The sequence below is a fragment of the Lactuca serriola genome, chromosome 8, assembly GCF_051521515.1.
Source record: "Lactuca serriola cultivar US96UC23 chromosome 8, Lser_US96UC23_V15, whole genome shotgun sequence".
Lineage (NCBI taxonomy): Eukaryota > Viridiplantae > Streptophyta > Magnoliopsida > Asterales > Asteraceae > Lactuca > Lactuca serriola.
In genome coordinates, this window is record NC_136415.1 from 71,781,599 (window position 1) to 71,802,842 (window position 21,244).

The 21,244-nt window shown below is 31.3% G+C and overlaps 1 protein-coding gene and 1 long non-coding RNA gene across 2 annotated transcripts; one reads left to right on the plus strand and one right to left on the minus strand.

Annotated features, from left to right (window-relative positions):
* Positions 1-447: 447 nt before the first annotated feature.
* Positions 448-2,024, minus strand: LOC145065912 (uncharacterized). Its single transcript, XR_013688569.1, has 2 exons — positions 1,748-2,024; positions 448-744 (listed from the first exon to the last, which is right to left on the minus strand). It is a non-coding gene; the product is annotated as an uncharacterized LOC145065912 (long non-coding RNA).
* A 9,502-nt stretch (positions 2,025-11,526) lies between these two features.
* Positions 11,527-16,025, plus strand: LOC145067019 (TMV resistance protein N-like). Its single transcript, XM_079014248.1, has 5 exons — positions 11,527-12,087; positions 12,563-13,679; positions 13,733-13,927; positions 14,513-15,373; positions 15,462-16,025. The coding sequence occupies exons 1-5, from the start codon at positions 11,612-11,614 to the stop codon at positions 16,023-16,025; spliced, it is 3,213 nt and encodes a 1,070-aa protein (XP_078870374.1). The 5' UTR covers positions 11,527-11,611.
* Positions 16,026-21,244: the final 5,219 nt, after the last annotated feature.

A 21,244-nucleotide genomic window follows, 5' to 3' on the forward strand; every position in this document is an offset into this window, starting at 1 on the left:
TAGACATCTTTGGAGTGCAACAAAGATTTAAGCTATTGGGTTATTGTTATTAATAATGATTTCGAAATGAAACTATAACTTTATTAATTGAACCCAACATCTCAATATACGATGAGTAATTATATAAACCCAAACATATGAATCATAAGTGTGTTGTTTTCCATGGCAGGATAATGCTATTGAAGATTACTTTTTCAGTCTTGCAATTGAAGATATGAATCCAGGGAGGCTTTTTGGTAGATTGTTGTTTAGGGTTGGAACATTTACACTTCATCTACCACAATGACTTTTTCTGTGTTGTTCTCTAATAATAAAGTCATCAAGCAGGAGGTAGATGAAGGTTCTCTATTTGAGCTTTCACATGAGTCTAGTGTAGCAGTGGAGCCTTAATATGGTGGAACGACATGTGTAGGATATGTTTCCTTTGGTTCATTGAGGAACACCACATTTTCGAATTCATCATACACTATGATATATATAATAACAAATGTTACAGTTTTGGTACCCCGAGAACTACAAACATACAATACAATACATATAATAATTTTTTGTTTCCTAGTCTAATAGAAACTTTGTTAGTTGTTACTACCTTGATATTTTCCTTACAAAACCTGTACTATTTTCAATCAAACTTGAGATAAAGAGCACGGAAAATTCTTACTGTTTGAACATCACTGATATATCCCGAGCTGGATCAAATAATGCCATTAGAGGATCCCACTTCAGCATAGAACATATTTTGCACTGGCATACAATTAAAAAGCTCAAAATAAACTTTTAATTTTCAAACTAATTTCGGGGACCAATTATAGGCAGTTTTTCGACTTTTAATCCAATTATTCTTTCCATAGCATTTCATTTTTTTCTGGAATAAATGGCAATCAAGTTTCAGGATTGTGAATTGGAAAAGTAGGATCTCATATATTTTACTAGGAATCAGCAGAATATCAATGCCAACTAGATTGCTATCAACTTAAGTAACTAAATTAAGATAAAGAAGGATAAACAAATAGATCAAAATGGGTTCAAAACATATAAAATTCATTCAATCAGCTTCAACATAAAAGGCTAAAAGCCACAATAACTAGATTGGAGTTTCTTCATCCAGTAAAACTACAAGGGAGAATGACATTTTTTTCTGATAATTTGGGCTAATGAATAGGAAGGGAATCCCTACTTTTCTGTTTGCTGCTCAATATACATCTTTTTTGGAATCTTCTGGTACTATATGAACTAAAACACTAACACAGCCTAATAAGTCAGTAACTCATTGATAATGATATTAATTAGTATGTGAACTGTAAACATATACAGATCAGACTTTGGATTATGTAAAAGGTAAACCATATTGGAATTGGAAAATATAGCGGCCTAATTGCCTTATTGGTCCCTTTAATGGGAAAATCACAGATAAATTTGGGTATCATATATTCAACAGGACAACAGCATATCTAAACAGAGATCTCGAATCAAAGACAATTTGCATAATTGGTTCCTTTGATGGGAAAAACCGAAGAAGCCAGATGCATAAAGTAGCAGATTGATGATGTTAAAATCAGGGCCGATTCCTCTATTCAACAGAAAACAGGAAAACAGCATAAGATGAAATCAAAAACAGATAAATGGCGAACAATTGCATTGACAGAGAATGGGAGAACGAGTGTGATGATATGGAAAGGGTATTGGGGGACCGATGTACATAATAATATAGGTCGAATTGGAGTCATCTGAATCGTTCCTCACTTACTTGATAGTCGGATTACAGGATTTTGGAATCCCGTATCATCGTCTTCTGATCTCCTCCCTTTTTTTTTTTTTTTTTTTTTTTTTTTTTTTTTTTTTTTTTTTTTTGTCAAGACTCAATAACAAGGGAGTAAATCAGAACAAGGCTGTTGGAAAGGGAGTGTTTGGGAATTTGGATTCATTATTGGCGTTTGTTAGGGTATTTTCATTTTTTTTTCTTTTTTCTTTTTCATCCTAACTTAAAATTGTTTGTTACTCAGATCCCAACCTCATTTCTCATGATGAAGCATTGCCAAGATCAAGTTTTTACTTGTTCAATAAACAGAGGAAAAAGAAAAAACATATCATAATCAATATTTTTATTTTCAATATCAAAATGGTTTTTGCACTTAAGCAAGATAATAAATTTACAAATTAATATTAAAACCTACTAATGATCTTTAAGACCTAGTCAAGTGTGGAAGCAAAAAGGTCCAATACATGACCTAGGCTAACCCTATGCTTTAAAAGTTCTTCATAAAATTAAATCTTATTCCTTAAATACAATATTCCATTTTTATCAAGATCTTCTTTATGTGAACATACCTGACCCAATAGGTTTTTGGTACAAATCCTCCCTAATAAATGAAAATACTTTTGCCACTTGTCATATTCTTAAGCCTTTTGCCACATGTAAATTTGTGGTTTTTTTTTTGAATAAAATTAATTCCACATGGAATTTTGTGGTTTTTTTTGTATTAAATATAAAACCAATTAAAACAAGGTATGAAACCGAAAATTCATGGATTGGCTGATCTGGAAGGAAGGATTCTATTTTTTGACCCTAATTAGGTAAGAAAAATATATAAATGATATTATAAGATCAAATTTTTAATGACAAGATTATACGTTACGTTTCCTAACATAAATGTTCTTTAAAACAGTATGCGTTCATTAGTGTTGATTATTGGGATGCCTTTTTGTATCACTAATATGAATTTTCTCGCATTTATTAGCGTTGATTATTGGGATTCCTTTTTTGTACCACTAATATGAATTTTCTCTTGTATATATGTCTTCATAGGCAATCGATGATTGAACCTACAGACATAAGTTGATTCCTTTGAGGCGGATGCTTTCACTAAAAGATTGTCTTTTTTGTCGTATTCTTGCTTTCCATTCCTGTTACAATTTGTTTCTCTACTTCTGTAGTTTCAGAAACTAACAGAGTTCAATGCTAACGAGATACACTTTGCAGGTATGTAGATGTCATATGCTTTCACTGAGAGAGGATATGTAGTGAACCATAAATCTACGTCTAAAAACAATGGTCATGCTATGAGCGATCGTGTGATTCCCGACCCTTGTCATAAGGATAGTGATTGCCAACCTTTTTGTCACATTGGCGTAGGATCCTGTACTGAGGGTCCTTGCTCCTGTCACAACCCAAAAGTTTTATTATGTTTAATCCTTTGATGCATTTATATTAGACTATTCATGAATAAAATTCAATGTGTTTACATAATGTTCTCACTTTTATAAATCAGCAACCATACAACTTTACAATATTAATTAAGATGGTTCTAACACTTACTGTCATTTCAATGATTCCGGATTTTCATATATATTAGTTTAATCATAGCAAAGGTACGTATTTTTCAACTTCAAAGAGTGAACTCATAAACCCAATTCAAATTTGGAGTTGATGGGAATCAAATAAATGAAGACCAATTTGAGAAGCTTGAGCATCAGGTGGTTAGGTGTTTAAGCCTCATTTGTAAGGCCTCATCAAAGCTATGTGTTCAACACGTAAATTTTGGGTATATATTGATCGTCATTTTCATAATTTAACATTTTTTCTTTTTATTTTCAAATTTACTAACTTCCAAAATGCCTTGTAATCTGCATGGATGATGGCACCCTGTTCGATGATCATGGCATCTTTGAGGCTAAGGGTCGTTATTATGCATCATTCTTCATGGTAGTAACCATTCACTATTACTTAAATGTCCAAAATGCCCTGGAAAGAAAACTATATAATATTGGTCATAAATCATCATGTCTATTTTAGAGATGCTCTTTGTTTTCAACCTGCCATAAATCAAAATATAATAGATCCAAATAAAATAATGTTCTGTTTATAGCAATGTACTTTGGAGCGAATGACAAAATGGCAATTTACTTTGGTGAAAATGTTAAAATAGTGCTCATTTTTATTATTTTTTTAATAGGAAAAGTAAGATTTTTATCAAAATTATGTAAATGCTCCTTTTCAAAATGTGATTTTGCTTGCATGGATGTAAAAATGGATGTAAATCAGGTATTTTTGACACCATTACTTTGCAGGCAAGTTGTGCAGCTAAAATGATATTTTTTCAGGCCTTTTGTCAAGTTTAAAAAGGTCACAATAGGCATTTTTAATAACAAATATTCTCATCTAGACGAGATGACCGTTTTGTAAATTTTGAGTGGAAATCAATGTTGGGGTGCTTTTTTTCAATTCACTTTGGTGAAAATGATAAAAATTAAAATGGTATTTTATTTTTAGTCAACTTTTGACGGTAAAAATATTCCAAATGGTTATATTGTTTACAACATTATACTTTTGTGAAGATAGTAAAATAAATGCTCATTTTTTTGTAATAATGAAAATTTTTATTTTTTTAGTAAATTTGATTATTTTTACCGTTTTTGTTTCTTTTGTTATTTGGATAACTTAAAAATGAATAAAAAACTTAATAGGAAACACTCAAAACATATAGTAAAGGAATTTTTAGTCAAAATGATATTTTATTTAATTTGTTCATTCTATGTTATTTAACTTGTCAACACTGTGTTTTTTTTATTACAATATGGTGCTTTCAAAATTTTTGTTAATAGGGTATTTAACTAAAAAATTTTAAGGAGTTATAACAATGGTAATCGTTGGCTTTTATTGTGTTTTTTCATAAAAATTATCAATGAAACATAAAAATCAAAAATCAAATATCAAAAATACAAAGTACATTGTTATTTATTTACTTTCATTCTATTGAAGTTTATATTTATTGTGCAAAATTATATTTTTATCATTGATATTGACTTAATAGAACATGATTTTAATATTTTGAAACCATTTTAAATATTAATAAATTAAAAATAACGATGATTGACTTACGTACAAAACATCAAATTATGTATAAAATAACTGTTTGTGAATGTATGATTAATGATTGTGATTTTTATAGTCTCTATGTTGTTTTACCTTGTCAACCAACCGTATAGAAATGTATAAAATACAAATACAAAATTGACAACAAATTTGACTATTTTGCCACGACTTAAAAACTAATTTATAATGAGTCACATTTCTGCCGTGTTAACATTTTTTTTCTACATTTTTTATAGAATTATTAAATTAAACAATGAAACTGTAGAAAATATGCAAAATATAGTAGCATTGTAGTTTATAGATTTTTTATTTTAACATTTTTTCATAAGAAAGTATATTGTTATGCTGCGTGTGACTGATTTACCCATGAATTTCTACCTATTTTCCAAAAAAGATGAGAATTATAAAAGAACTTCATAACTAAGCAAAAAATAGCATTGTAATTTTATAAATAATAAATTTCTGCCAATTTAATTTTTTTGGGTTCAAATATATTAAAAAGTTATGGTGTTATATTAAACATCAAATTGATAGTATAATGTGTTACCATGTGAATGTGTTATAATTAAATACAAAAATGGGAACAAATTTTACTGTTTTACCCCTACTCAAATAAGTATTTTATAGTAAGTCATATTTTTGCCATATTTTCCAAAAAAAACTAAAATTTACAATTCTCAAAACTTCAAAATTCTGCAGAAACTAGCATTGCACTTTCCTTAAATGTGATTTTTTGCATATTTTGTTAAAAAATTATAATTTAACAATAAACTTTGGAAAAAATCTATAAAATTGCAGTAAACTTTTTAACAATATATATATATATATATATATATATATATATATATATATATATATATATATATATAACATTTTTTCCAAAACAAAAATACATTGTTTAGCTGTGTGTATGTGTTGTAAAAAAAATACAAAAATATCAATGTTATAAAAAAAATACAGAAAAATACAAAAATATCAATGTTTCCTATTGCAATTTAGTTTTTTCTTTACAGAATACTATTACACATTAGGATGTATTCAAATTTTATAATTATTTAGTTACAAATTGTCATTTCATATTTATTATCAATGTAAAGGGGTGTAGGAAAGTAGTGTTGTTTTTTTTTTTTTTTTAATTTAAATATAAAGTCTTTTTTATAACATCTAACTTCCAAAGTCATCCGACTACAACTATATATTATGTATTTTCTGGTCATATTTTCCCTTAAACAAAACATGCAATTGGTTTCGATAGTTTTTCTCAATAAATGTGATTGTTTTGCCCTTGATGAAATAACTACTTTTAAATACAAATGTATAACAGTAACCTTAGAAATAAGATATCTAATTTTCATTCAAAGAACTATTTCAAAATTTTTTATTCCTAATAATTATTTACAATATGTCAATAGTTTTTTTTATTACTTTGTATTTCAATTACCTTCTTATTCATCATAGTTTATGATATTAACTTTTTTTTAATAAACTCGTGTAATACACGGATCTCACACCTAGTCATTAAGAACCAAGAACTAATAGAAGTTTTAATACGCGTTTTAAAATTGGTTATTGTGACTTTGATTGACTTCAACAATCATAACCAAAATAGGATGATCACAAGCATGATCAAAATAAGGAACTACTTAAGAATATGGTCTTTTTTTTGATGTGTTACACAAATAACCTTATACTTTGCAGTAATATCTATGTGAAATATATATATATATATATATATATATATATATATATATATATATATATATATATATATACTAGTTTATAACCCGTGATAACCACGGTTATAAAATTAATTAAACTTTCGTATTAAAAAATCAAAATTATTATACAATTATTTTAAATAAATTATTACTTAAGAGATATTTTTAGTTATATAAAATTATAATCGTTAATTTAAATAAATACGTGGAGTTATATCATTTTATAATTTATATTAATTTTATTTTATTTTTTAATCTAATGTTATTAATTTAATATAATTAAAGGGAGAAATTTTAAATTTTGAAATTTAAAATGAATAATCAATTATTAATTTAATAAAATTAGAGTGGGAAATTTAACATTTGAAATTTGAAATGAATAATTAATAGATTGACAAGTGACATGATAAATGATATATAACATTAATGAGGGGTTTTAATTGCATGACACTTGTCAAATATATATATATATATATATATATATATATATATATATATATATATATATATTATGCTGCAAAATTCATTTTTACAATGGTGTGCATCACAAAAAAATTCAAAAAAATAAAATAAATGGAATATTATATATTTCGCAATATTTGAAGACATGACTTTTTATTTATCTTTAATCTTTGGTGGTATAATCATTTAAAAATGTGAAATCATAGCAAAGGATGATTTTACATGATCCCATAATAAAATATGTGATCATTTATGTAAAAAAATATGTTAATTTTATTAAAAAAAACATTTTCCTAATATTTTGGTGTTTTGTGATATTTTTCACATTTTAAGGGTTTAAGGTGATAGTGTGTAGAATTGTGATGACTGATCAAAGGAATTATAAATATATTCTTGTTATTATCACTCCGTCGTTAATCGATATGAAGAATGGAGAGAAACGAGTCAATGATGAAGGGAAGGTATAAGCTTAGAAAATTATTAGAAGAAATCTATTGGAAATTGAAGCATAAGCTTCCAAAGTAAAGAGCTTAGAAAGGGTGTTTGCTAAAGTGTGACGTTGCTGGGAATTTGAGGTATGTTCCTCAAACTGTTATACTGATTAATTATAAATTACCGAGAAAGAAATGGAAGTGTTAATGAAGTTTTCTATAAGTTATTAAGTAAAATTTATCAGTGGGTTAAAAAAATGTTGATCCGGGTTGTGATAATCGTATTTTGACCTAATTTAGTCAGCGTTGTGAAGTTATTGAGTTGCTGTAGTTAGATGATCAAATTAAACAATCCGTGAAGTTAATATGCTGCTGTGTATGTTATAAATGAATGGAATTTGGAGGAAAATGACTATTGAATTCTTGTATTGCTATGTTTAAGCACCAAATACTTTTGGAAGTTCATTATTAGTCATTTACTGATTACCATTTGTGGTATTTTAAATCAGGTCAGGTTAGTGATGAAAAATCGTTTGGGTGTAAAGATAGGTTGAGGATCTATTTTTTGAGACACTGAAGCAAGTTAAGAAAAAAAAATGTATTGTCTAAAAAAAGACACTTAATATCAAAAAAGTAGTATACAGTTGCTCTCGTCTTATGTTCCTATGTTGAAAGTGGTCCGTGTATCTTTATCGTGAACTTTAAAAATATATTTTTATCTACATAAGTTACTGAATTATCATTTAAGAATTGATCACTCATATTATTAATATTATGTAACTTTCTTACAAACTATCAAGGAAAATAAAGCTAATTGTTAAGAACGTTAAGCTTACCAATAACCATAACTAACTAACCAATGATTTAATGTTTAAGTTATAGTTTATCATTTTATAATTATTAGTCATTGTTTACCAATATAAGTTATCTTTAATCAAATAGAGACAAGAGAAAACCACCTAATTAAGTAATAGAAGAATGAATAACTGGAGCACAGATATATTGAGGCTGCGATCAATCAGAGAGTCAACAGAGAGATGAGAGTCAATTCTGATTGTGTATTGCGCTCGAGTATGAGTTGACAATTTGTTTTTTTCTTTTTCTTACTTTTTTGTGCTTTTGTTTTGGATATCGAATAATTAATAAGAGCGCATGCATACGTTCCATAGCTACAAGTCCGCCTCTGATGTCAAATTGGTTCTTAAACTTCAAAAGTTGGCAAGTATGAGGATACATTCATGAATATTAGCAGACCCCATTAATGATCTTTCTATGTAGTCGAGTGCGGAAGAAAAAAGTTCTTATACATGACCTATGCTAACCATCTGCTGTTAAAGTTCATAAAATTAAATCACCTTCCCAAAATATGGTGTTGTGTCTCTATCTAGATCTTTATGTGCCAATACCAGAACTAATATATCTTTTGATACAATCTACAAGAACCAAACACTAATAAAAGTTTGCATGTATGTTTTAAATTTGATTATTCTTGACTTGATTATTGGGACATAATTAACCAAAATAAGAAGATAACAAATTGATCAACATTAGGGAGGTACTTAATAGAATGGCCCTTTTTTCGATGTTTTACACAACGACCTGGCCCTATTGATCAAAATTAGGGAGGTACTTGATAAAATTTTATAATTGTCATTTCGAAACATAACAAATGGCAAGTAGATACGATACAATAGCATCAAAATGTGATATTTAGTGGAAAAATCGATAATATTAGAAGTTTTATAATTTTCATTTTGAAAATTGGTAGATAGAGTTTTTGAAAAGTATCTCATGCAATGCGATAAAACACATTATATATTTACTGAAATCCCAATTCCCAAATGCCCTATTAAGAATGGCCCTATTAATCAAAACTAAGGAGGTACTCGATAGAATTTTATAATTATCATTTCGAAACATAACAAACGGAAAGTAGATAAGACACTATAGCATCAAAATGTGACATTTGGTGGTAAAATCAGTAATATTAGAAAATTTATAATTGTCATTTCGAAAATTGATAGATAGAGTTTTTGAACAGTGACCCTTGTAATGAGATAAAATACACATTATGTATTTTCTGAAATCCCAAATGCCCTATTTATGTATTTTTGCAAATCGCCAAAAACTAGATCATTTATTTATATCTTACAAAATCAGGTGACCAGTTTTGTAAATATCCCTATTTTACGGGTTAGGATGTGATAGTGTTAAGAACTGTGATGACTAATAATGAAACTCTGAAACATGAGTAAATATATAAAGGATTATAATTACTTTCTTATTGTTTTCACTCTTTCGTTAATGGAAATGAAGAAATGATAGAAAAGAGTCAACGGTACCTACCTACTCAAATCGATCCAAGTTAAAAAAATAAATTAAGGAATCCTATGGAGATGAAGTATAAGCTTGCAGAGTAAAGAGCTACAAAGGGTTTCTGCTAAAGTTTGATTTTTCACGGAATCTGAGGTACATTCTTCAAACTGATAAATCGATGAATTATAAGTTACCATGAAAGAAATGGAAGTTGTGAAGATTTAGAATTAGTGTAGTTAGATGATCAAATTATAGTGATGTGTGTATGTTATAAATGAATGGAATTTGGAGGATGATGACTAATGATGTGTGTATGTGTTGTGGATACAAAAAGAAAGTGAAACAGGTCCGTGTTGTAGTGATGTGTGTTTGTCGAAAGGTGTTAGGACATTTACTGACTACCAATTGTGTTGTTTCAAATTGATTCTGGTTAGCGATGAAAATATTGATTTGGTGTAAACATAAGTAGAGGATCTATTGTTGGGACCTTTTGGCGAGTTTCAACTTAACCTTTTTAAATCGGATACAAGTTATAGGTGTTGGTGTAATGGGAAAGCAAAAGTTCATAAATTAAGCCTTGTGAAACCAATAGAGACTTATAATCAATACACTTATAATTAATGATGATTACGAGTCTGAATTTTAATAGATGGTAAAATTATAAAAATTGTAATATAGTGACCTAGTAAAGTTTCTTTAAAGGCTATATATGTCCTTTTGTATTACAAGAGATAAATGTTGACATCAAATTATAAATGTGAACATATATCTTGCGCTCCAAGGAGAATTGGATCTAGGCACCATTGATGCGAGTGTGAAGTTTTCTAGAGGATCAGAATGGTGAAGATGAAAGTGGTAGTGCTTAGGAAATCCAGAATTAAGTAACTTTGTTGTATATTGATGGTCTGCTAAACTTAAAAATTACATAAGACCATTTCGATTGAATTTCATGGAGTGTATTAGTTTACCCTTAGTTAGCATGAACTTGAGAGGCTGTTTGTAAACAATATTGTAATTATGTTTTAAGATTCTATGGTAATCTTAAGTGTGAAAACAATTTTGTAATTGATATATAATTTCTTTTCTAACTATTTGAAATACATATAGCATATATTTTATACGAAATGAAATATGCTTATATGTAATTTATTTAAGAATACCTTTATTTGATTAAATAAAATAACACGTTTAATTAATCAAGTTAATATATTTAGTTTTGTATATAATCCATAACAAAAAATTATGTTCGAATAATTCATTCCATTATTTTGAGCCAACCTAACATGACTATAAAATGTAATGATCTATACTATTACCTTGTTCATTCCATTCCATCATAGCAAATGAACCGTATGGAATTATAATTACTTTTTCATTATTTTCCCATGGAAATTAATGTATGAGCTTGCAAAGTACAGAGTTCGGGAAGGGAGTTTGCTAAAATTTGGTTTTGCTCAGAAATCTCCTCCACTTCTTTTAAGAAGAATCTCAAAGTAGAATATAGAGTAAAACATTAGTTTTTACAATGTGATTGTGGAAAAACTAACTCACATTACCTAAATTGTTTCATGCCTATCTTTAGAACTGTAACTTCTATTATACATTCAAAGGAGTTTTTACGACCAGAAATGAAAAATAAAATGTAAGGACTGGTTATGAGATTTTCTACGTGGTAACCTGTTCAATTTTGAGTTCTTACAGGTTTTCCAACATGATAACAGGTTATATTGGAAACTCACATCTCTGTATAAAGTTCTTTTCATTGAGGTGCTCAAACCACATATCTTCTATCTCAATAAGTCAAGACATTGATGGTATCACCATCATCTTCTGTGTTCTGGAAGTACGATGTTTTTCTTAGCTTCAGAGGAGAAGATACTCGAAATACTTTTGTGGGCCATCTCTACTCGGCTCTTGAACAAGAAGGTATCTTTGCTTACAAGGACGACGAAACACTCCCCCGAGGCGAATCGATCCACCCATCCCTTATGAAGGCTATTGAAGAATCACAGATAGCCATCATTGTATTTTCAAAAAACTATTGTGATTCGTCGTGGTGTCTGGATGAACTTTCATATATTATGAAATGCAGGGATACGAGAGGCCAGATCGTTATGCCTATATTTTATGACGTGAATCCTGCTCAAGTACGAAAACCAAAACGGAAATACGGAGAAGTGTTTGCTAAACACGAGTTGGACAACAAAACCAAGGTTGAATCTTGGAGAAAAGCACTCGTGGATGCAAGTAACCTTTCTGGATGGGAACCCAAACACATTGCCAATGGGTAATTTGTCTTCGTTTTAATATTTCTTGGTGAAGTTGATGACTTTATAAACAGAGAGGATTTGACTACATCACTTGTTTTGAGCCAAATATGTTTTCTGTTCAAGATTATAAGATGCTCAAAGTAAATGTGTTTTCGTATGCTAGTGGCCAAGTTAAAAGGCATCCCAAGTCCTAGGATTATGGATAAGCTCAAATTAAGCTGTGATGTAATCTATTATGTTCTTATTTCTAAATTCGTACATGACACCTCTCTTCAAGTTACGACAACAAACCCATGTAGCTTTACTTTTTGCAATTTGAAACTATTCCTTCTTCCCAAGAAAGTTGCTACAAACTACTTGTGTTATTGATTTTAGAAATTCTGTTTGGATGTGAAAAGTAAAAGGTAATTAGGACTTGGTCTCTTTATTTCATAGAGTAATCTTTTTTCTATGTGAGCAGGTGTTAATTATCCTTTTATGTCCAATGTGTAGGCATGAAGCAAAAGGCATCAAACAAATTGTAGTCGAAATTTCATGGAAGTTGCAGCCAGCAACTTCAAGTGCAAATGAGAATTTGATCGGAATTGATGCTCGCTTGCAAGGTTTGAAATTGGAGTTACAAATTGGGTCAGGTGGTGTGATCATGATTGGAATATGGGGGGTTGGGGGTGGTGGTAAAACTACTCTTGCATCTTCTATCTACAATGAAATTTCTACCAAGTTTGACAGCTGCTGCTTTGTTGAAAATATTCGAGAGGAATCAGGCAGGTATGGTTTGGGAAAATTGAAAGAAAAAATTCTTTCAGAAATGGAAGTAAACAGAGCTGGAGGAGGAAGATGCTTGATAAATAATAGGTTTCGCCACAGAAAGGTCTTGATTGTTTTAGATGATGTCGATAACCTCGACCAGTTAAAAGCACTAGCTGGATCACATGATTGGTTTGGTGAAGGAAGCCGAATAATAATAACAACCCGTGATAAACATTTATTAACCGCACACAAAGTAAATGCAGTATACAATATTAGATTGTTAAACAGTGATGAAGCTATTAAGCTCTTTTACAAGCATGCACCCCGGGATAAGAGGCCTGTGGAAGATTATGACCATCTTTCAAAAGAGGTGATCACTTATGCTGGTGGGCTTCCATTGGCACTTACAGTTCTTGGTTCTTTTCTTTGTGACAAAGACATTCATGAGTGGAGGAGTGCATTAGCTAGACTAAAAGAGATCCCGGATACTGATATTGTAGAAAAGCTAAAAATCAGCTTTGATGGACTTAAACCAATTGAGAAAGAATTGTTCCTAGATATTGCATGCTTTTTTAGGAGGGAACGGAAAGATAAGGCAATGAAGATCCTTGGTGAATGTGGTTTCCATCCGGTTATAGGAGTAAAGGTGTTGATACAAAAGGCTCTCATAACTATTTCAGAATATGGTGAGTTTGATATGCATGATCTTGTGCAAGAAATGGGACATCACATTGTTAGAGGGGAACACCCTAACAATCCTGAAAAACATAGTAGAATTTGGAAGGAGGAAGATATTATGACTATATGTGCTATAGATGCAATGACGGTAATGGTTGAGCTAGCTTTTCATGATATAAGTGTATAAAGAAGCACTCTTACTGCAACTCTCACACCATTTTTCCTCTATCATAGGAACTTGAGATGATTGAAGCAATAAAAGTTAGATACAATATGGCTTATTCTTATCTGCCAATTGCTGCAAACATGAAGAACCTTAGGTGGATTGAATATGCCGGTGAATTTATGCCTAGTAATTTTCCACAAAGGAAGCTTTGTCGTCTAATTTTGTTTAACAGCTTGCAAAAACAACTTTGGGAGGGTTATAAGGTAATTCTTATTGTCTTTCTGCTAATTAAGACATGAAAACAAAGTGGACGATGAATGTTCGACCTAACTAATTGTTAATATCATCAAGCAGCTTCAACTATATTTTTTATAACTAGTAGCTAGTATTGAAAGCACAAACCCTTTATTCTCTTAATCACGATAAACTTGGTAATACATAACTTGTTTGATATGATGTAGACACCTTGGTCATTGTAATCCATGGTATTCATGTAAAGCTCAATATAAATACCCTTTTAAAGATAAACAATGTATTATTATCTACGTAAGATTTTAACATAAATTTATTTTTTGTTGATTGATAACCATTATAAAACATTTATAACAATTTGGGTTCAAAACTATTTCATTATTTTGTTTATATTAAGTATTTTTTATATTGTTATCAAACAAACACTTCAAATGATTTCCATAGGAATTGGTTTTTGTCTAAGTTGAGACATATTTCATATATATATATATATATATATATATATATATATATATATATATATATATATATATATATATATATATATGCCTGTATGTGTGCCAAAATTTTGAGTTGCTTGCACTTGTATACAACAGTTGCTGCCATATTTGAAGACAATTGAACTCTGCCATTTGCATAACCTAATCATGACACCAGATTTTGATGGACTTCCAAATCTTGAAAGATTCATTCTTAATGGATGTTGGCGTTTAAAAGAGATTCATCCATCGATTGGACGCTTGGAAAAGCTTATTCTCATATGTATTAAATTTTGTGATCGTCTTAAGATGTTTCCACCTGTTACTCGACTAAAGAAACTCAAGACCATTAAGTTCTTGGCATGCCCTGAACTTTTTAATTTCTCAGGGATCCAAGAAGAGAACAAGGAGAGTTTACCACATGTTCATTTGGATGATAATAGTGGGAGTAAAGTTGCGTCCTCTGTAGGATCTTGTCCAGACTTTTTTGTTAATTGTTGGAGGTGTGGTTGCAGCAATCTTCCTGGTGTTGAATGTTGTTTAATGGAGCCTTCTTCCCCTCACAAAAATGTGAAGCATTTTTTGCGTGACATCAATATGAACCACATAGGGTTACGTTTCTTTCTCAAGAACTTGAGAAAGTTGGATCTTAGCTTCTGCAGTTTGGGAGATAAAGAAATCGGCTCTGCTGTTTGGGAGTTACCCAACTTGCGGAAACTCTATCTATCAGGAAATCACTTTTCACAATTAAATTTTAGTTTCCTGCAAGTTCCTCAGCTCAAACTGCTCGACGTGTCATGCTGCCAAGGCCTTGTAAAATTGTCAGATCTGCCATCAAGTATAGCTGTTGTTTTAGCAATTGGTTGTTTCTCACTTGAAAGCTTGGGAGATATTTCAAACTGTAAATGGTTGTGGAATGTCTCAATTCTGGGAAACAACAAACTTGTTGGTTGCATATTACTTGACTCCATGCTCCAGGTTTAGTTCTACTTACCTTTTAAATTTTACTCATTATCATATAAAACCCAAACCTAAGAATTATAAGTAAATATGTTTTCCATGGCAGGGAAATGCTATTGAAGTTTACTTTATCAATATCATTCTTAAACCTCAGGTTCCAAATAGGTTTGTGGGTAGGTTGTTTAGGGGAACATTTACACTGCATCTTCCTGATGATTGGTACAATGAATATTGTGGGTTCTTAGTATGTGTAGTTACCCAAATCTACCGTCCGTGTATTAATATAGTCGTGAAGCAGGAGGTATATGAAGAAAATTCTCTATTTGAGCTTTTGCGGGAGTCTAATGAAGCAGTAGAGCCTATATATGATGGAACAATGACATTCATAGGATACGTTTCGTTTGGTTCATTGAGGCACACTGCATTTCCAAATTCATCATACAATATGATTTCATTTTCCCTAAAAGTCATGGATTGGAATTTATTGAAGAATGAGAGTTATGTTGGAGCTGAGCTCGTTCCTAGGAAAAGTAAAGGTGATCAGCTGCAAACAACAAAAGTTGCAACAGATTCCTCGGAATTTTGGGACGAGGAGAAAGTTTATGCTAGAAAGACATTTACGATCCAAGTCCAACATGATTCAAAATCTTCTATTAATATTATATGGTGACCTATGGAGAACAAGTTCTGATTATGTCTTAGTGGCTGGTTTGTAGGTTTATGGTTTTCTTTTTATTCTTTTATTTAACCATGATGAGTTCTTTCCCTGTACTACTTTAATTTTTTGGGTTCCTCTATTTCTACGACACCATGTTTTGCTACCACTACTAGAAAACAACCCTTTAATGACGCGCAAACAATGACACTCGCTGATAGAGGACTCGCATTTGTGTAAGCCCTAAAAAATAATGTCAATTTTGCAAAATTTGAAGGATATAGGACACGCATTTGTGCGTGCCCTAAAAGTAGTGTTAGAAAAGAAAAAAAAAAGTAAATGCGAAGGGCGCCTTTCATAAAATGTGCGTCCTCTAAATGTGTCGCTTTATAACATTTTAATGAAACACGCGTTTTTATGGCGGGATTTGACCCGCCTATTGAATCCCAAAAATTTCCAATTAGCAAGAAAAAACCCTAGGCCTTCGTCTTCATAGCAGCATCGTACCACCACCCGACCTCCGATCTCGCTCCGCCAAGTGTCTCCGACCATCTTCTCCAACCATTCTTTCCTGTCGCACTACACCGATAACAAAACCCCCATCACTATTTTAAACCACCCGTGATATGCATCCTCATCCTTCCCTCTAGATCTTCATTCTCTGTAAAAACCCTTCTACCATTGATGATCGAATTGCACTCCAAAAAATTACACAATGAAATCCCAAAAGAATTATAAAAAAATCCCGCTACTAAGAAAAACCCCAAACAACCGGTGGTATTTCCCTAAAATTCATGGATTATCTCATGCGATTTTAGCGATTTTCGTTTCCCCCCTATTTTTTTGGCATCAATCACTTCTTAGGCGGTCTTTGGCCTTCATTTCTATTGTATCTGGTTTCCCTTGTGCTCCTCCACCTCTGTTTCCATCTTTCATCTTCAAGTTCTTCACATCAATGATTCAGACGATTCATATGATTCTAGGTCAAAGAGGAGGAAGAAGAGCTACTGTTCAAGTTCTAGGATTAGAAGCAGGAAATCAATATCAGTATGTGAGATTGAGTAAGATGAATCCACTGATAAAAAGAATACCCCACCAAGAAAACCCATAAACCCTCGTTATTAACTACATAAGCCAGAAATGCCTCGTATAGGGTTTTATTTATCAATGCTCCCGCCAAAGGTACTCTCGTGTCTTTTTAACTTGAGTACATGTATACATTTCTTGACAAATTTATTGGATTTTCTACTTTGGTTAACCTAGAAATTGACAATACTTCATGAATTGTGGATACATGGTTTCTACTGTTTGTTCCTGGACTTGAAGTTCTATAGATACCGAGGAGTTCCTGAACTTGAAGTTCTATAGACCTGAACCATGAATCTTGTATCAGGTACCTGCCTTCTATGCTAATGTTGCTTTCTCTTTCTATTGTGCTATGAAGCCCTAGTGCGTGACTATTGAATTGACAAGAGTGCTTTACTGGGAACGAGTAGTGAGTACATTTGTAAATAATCTATATTGGTCAAAATTTGGTGATGCCTAGTGGTGATCTATCAGAAAAGCTAAAGAATTTGTTCTCTTTTTCTTCTTGTTATTTTTAGATGAATGGATTCTGCATAGTTCTTCAAAATGTGTAGGAGTGATCTACACTTTCTACACAACAGGATTGCAATCCATGTATCCAACTGTGTGTTATTCATTCAAACCCAAAATAATCACAGGATTTATAAACATTTATAAAGCAATAAGTAAATCACCTAACTCTGTGACACTTCCTAGTAGTCTTAAGGGTAGGAAATAAGTAGAAGTACAGAATAAAGGAGCTAATGAGGGGTATTTTGGTCATTCTCATAGTTAGGCCGGTTTAAGTAAGTATGATGGTTTGCAGTTAAGTCTATGTTTATAATGTTATTTATTTATTTATTTACTTTGTTGCACTTAAGTCTATGTTTATCACCATAGGTAATCTGGTTTTAATATCCAAATAACCCAACAGCAAAATTAAATCCTTAAAATAAGTTTCTGCACATTTAATATACGAATACTACTCATTTGTTGGTTTACCTCTCCCACTTGAATATGAATTTACTTCCATGGCTTGAGAAAGTTACATTGTTTGATTAATTTTTATTCAGATTAAAGTAACTTGGGTTTGCTAAGATTGCTCCCCTGTAAATCACACCTTGAAAATAAAATAAATAACAGTATTAGAAATTATGCAGAGGGTATTTTAGGTTATATGATTAGAGAGTACCATGTATTCACAACACATTAAGTGAATTTCCAAAAGTTATAGAAACTAAGAGGAAAATGATAAATAATGATCTTTTCTATTACTAAGTTGTCAAGAATTATCGATATTATAAATGATAAAAATAACAAAGAAAACTTATATTATTGATATCGTTTTAATTCATATTTTTCCTAGTTTATGCAGTAAAGTTGTTTTTGAAATATTGAAGTTTTTGTTGCAGCTAAGGAGCATGTGGTAGGATGGTATAGGACTGGCCCAAAGATAAGGGAGAATGATCTTGATGGTCATGGTCTATTTAATGAGTAAGCATTAGGATTTTATACTCAAGTTAAATTTTGTGATATTGACTGAGGAACCTTGTTACTGCAAATAACTGAAAGAGTTTCCTTGTTGAGCAAAAGCCTCTTTCCAGAAACAACCCTTAAAAGACCATTCAATATCAAAGTCCCAAACCATTGTTGCATATCCGGCTTCACCACGTCTGATCCTTTACCCTTTTTATTCTTTAACCAAGACTCATATATCTCTGCTGTGGATGCTCTAAGATCTGATACTCGAATAGGTGCACTTGTTGCCAATAGTCCCCATAAGGAGCAGGAGCAAAGATGACTCATCAAACACATCAGAAAACTACAAGTATGATCCATCAATCACTCATGAAGTTGATAGCATTAAGAACAGGGTTACTAAGTCAAAAAAAGAAACGGATCTGATGAATTGGCAATTTCTTATGAAGAGAATCAAAGGCTCAGAGGAAGCTTGGAGGTTGCTGAGTCATCGATTTTTGAGCTCGAAATGGAAGTAAACACTTTACAGAATTATGCAAATGAAATGTGTAAAGAAACACAAAATTTGCAACAAGAACTAGCTATTGAAGATTCTTCAAGCCAAGAATTAATGAAAGAGGTTACAGATCTTAAATAAGAATGTTCAAGGTTCAAAAACAATCTACAGTAGTTGAAAAAAAAATGAAATTAGAGAAAAGACCAATTCTACCCCTTCAAGAACCAGGGTCTACATCAACAATTAACTCAACAGAAGGGCAACATCTGGAACTTTTAAACGAGTTGAAGATAGCAAAAGCTGAAAGTGAAAGTCTTGTTAGAAAGCTGGAACAAATGGAGTGTTACTATGAAGTACTTGTGGAAGATCTTGAAGAAAACCATAAAAAGATTCTTGGAGAGTTTCAAAGCCTAAAAAATGAACACTCAAGATGTGCTTACTCAATAAATGAGCAGATGTTATGATTCGATGAAGAAAGACGTGAATTGAGTTCCATTAAAAAGGAGTTACAAAAAAGAGCTACAACTTCAGAATCAGCTCTGAAAAGGGATCAATTGAATTACTCAATTACAGTGAGTCCACTCCAAAAAGATCTTGACATGTTGTCTTTTCAAGTTTTGTCCATGTTTGAAACCGATCGGACTGTGGTTAAAGAAGTTTTCTCATATTCATCTCAAGGGCATGAAGATTTAGTTGATGATGATCACCGGAGTAAGAATCTTTTAGGTGGTGGTGATGTGCTTTCCGGTGACCTGAAAAAATCTTAAAGCTTGCAAGAAAATATATACAAGAAAGTGGAAGAAGAGCTTGGTGAAATGTGCTCTATAAATTTGTACTTATATATGTACTCAGGGGCACTTTCGGAAACATTAATGGAAGCAGTTTGTCATATAAGAAAAATAGAAGAGAAATTACAAGAATTGACACATATATAGTTACCTAAGTTTCTAGATAATAAATAGGTTTGATTTTTAGTCGGGAATTTAATCATTTTAGTGGTGTTCTAAAATCTTAGTCTAATGCTTTTCATATACATCAGTGGGATCATGAGTTGCTGGCTACATGGATAAAAATAATGAGTAGAGAACCGTAATGGTAATTTAGTTGCATGTTTAAAAAAAGTTAATAAATAATAATCGTTATATATATTTCTTCAAGTCACAAAACAATCAAATGCCTAATTTATAATTAATCCGACTAACCCGATTGGTTTGACCCTATTTACCCGAAACCCGACTAACCCGTAGCATAATAGGGTCGGGTTTCGAGTCAGATTTTTTTTCTAAAAAAACCCAAATAACCCGACCCGATTAACCCGAAACCCGATCGGGTTGACCCGATTAACACCCCTAGCTACTCATACCTTCTCATCCTTCTGTTCTTTATCTTTTGTTATCCATCCATTATACAAACCTCAGCTTCAAATAATGCTCTTGAATTTATGTGCTCGTGCAATGTGATGCCATACAAACCTGCATTATAAGCCGTTTTTTTGTTAGTAACGACAAAACTTCTTGTTGGATTTATGTTGCTTCCGGCTGCCATATCTACAGAATTCTGGTTTTCTCTTCCTCCAGTTTTCTTTCTTTATTTACTTACTTGAAGTTGATATTTGGTTTATGCATATTAGGTCTGTTATTAGGCAACATATATAATCTCTAACATGCAAGTTTAATTTTTTTTATAGGTCTTTTTGGCAGATTCTTTAGGAAAGGATATCCTCCTTATACCTGAACAAACTCAGGTAAGCTTTGACAGGGTATTGTTGTTATTTAAGTAGTCCCATCTTTAAATTGGTGTAACTTTGAATGTTTGATTAATGTGCATTGATGTATTATTGTATGAAATCTTAATGTTTGAAGGTTGTGGACTCTGCTATAATGAATCCCTGCCCTCATCGGTCGGTAAGATGATAGTATTGAATGAAACTGAGAGTATGTGGCATGTGATTGTTAATTTGTGTGAATTATTGATCATTTTTTTTCTAGATAAAATATCCATATTTATAATCTAATACTCTAATTCTCCTATTTCATTTAACCTTCATAGACTGAGCTACTAGCATATCATAAATCATAAATAATGCATAATTTAGTCTAATTTATTTGTATTGTGGTGCCTAAATGTTAATGTTTGATTTAATTGTGTGTAATATTGTTCATAGTATGTGATCCCACATCTGCAGGCTTTGACC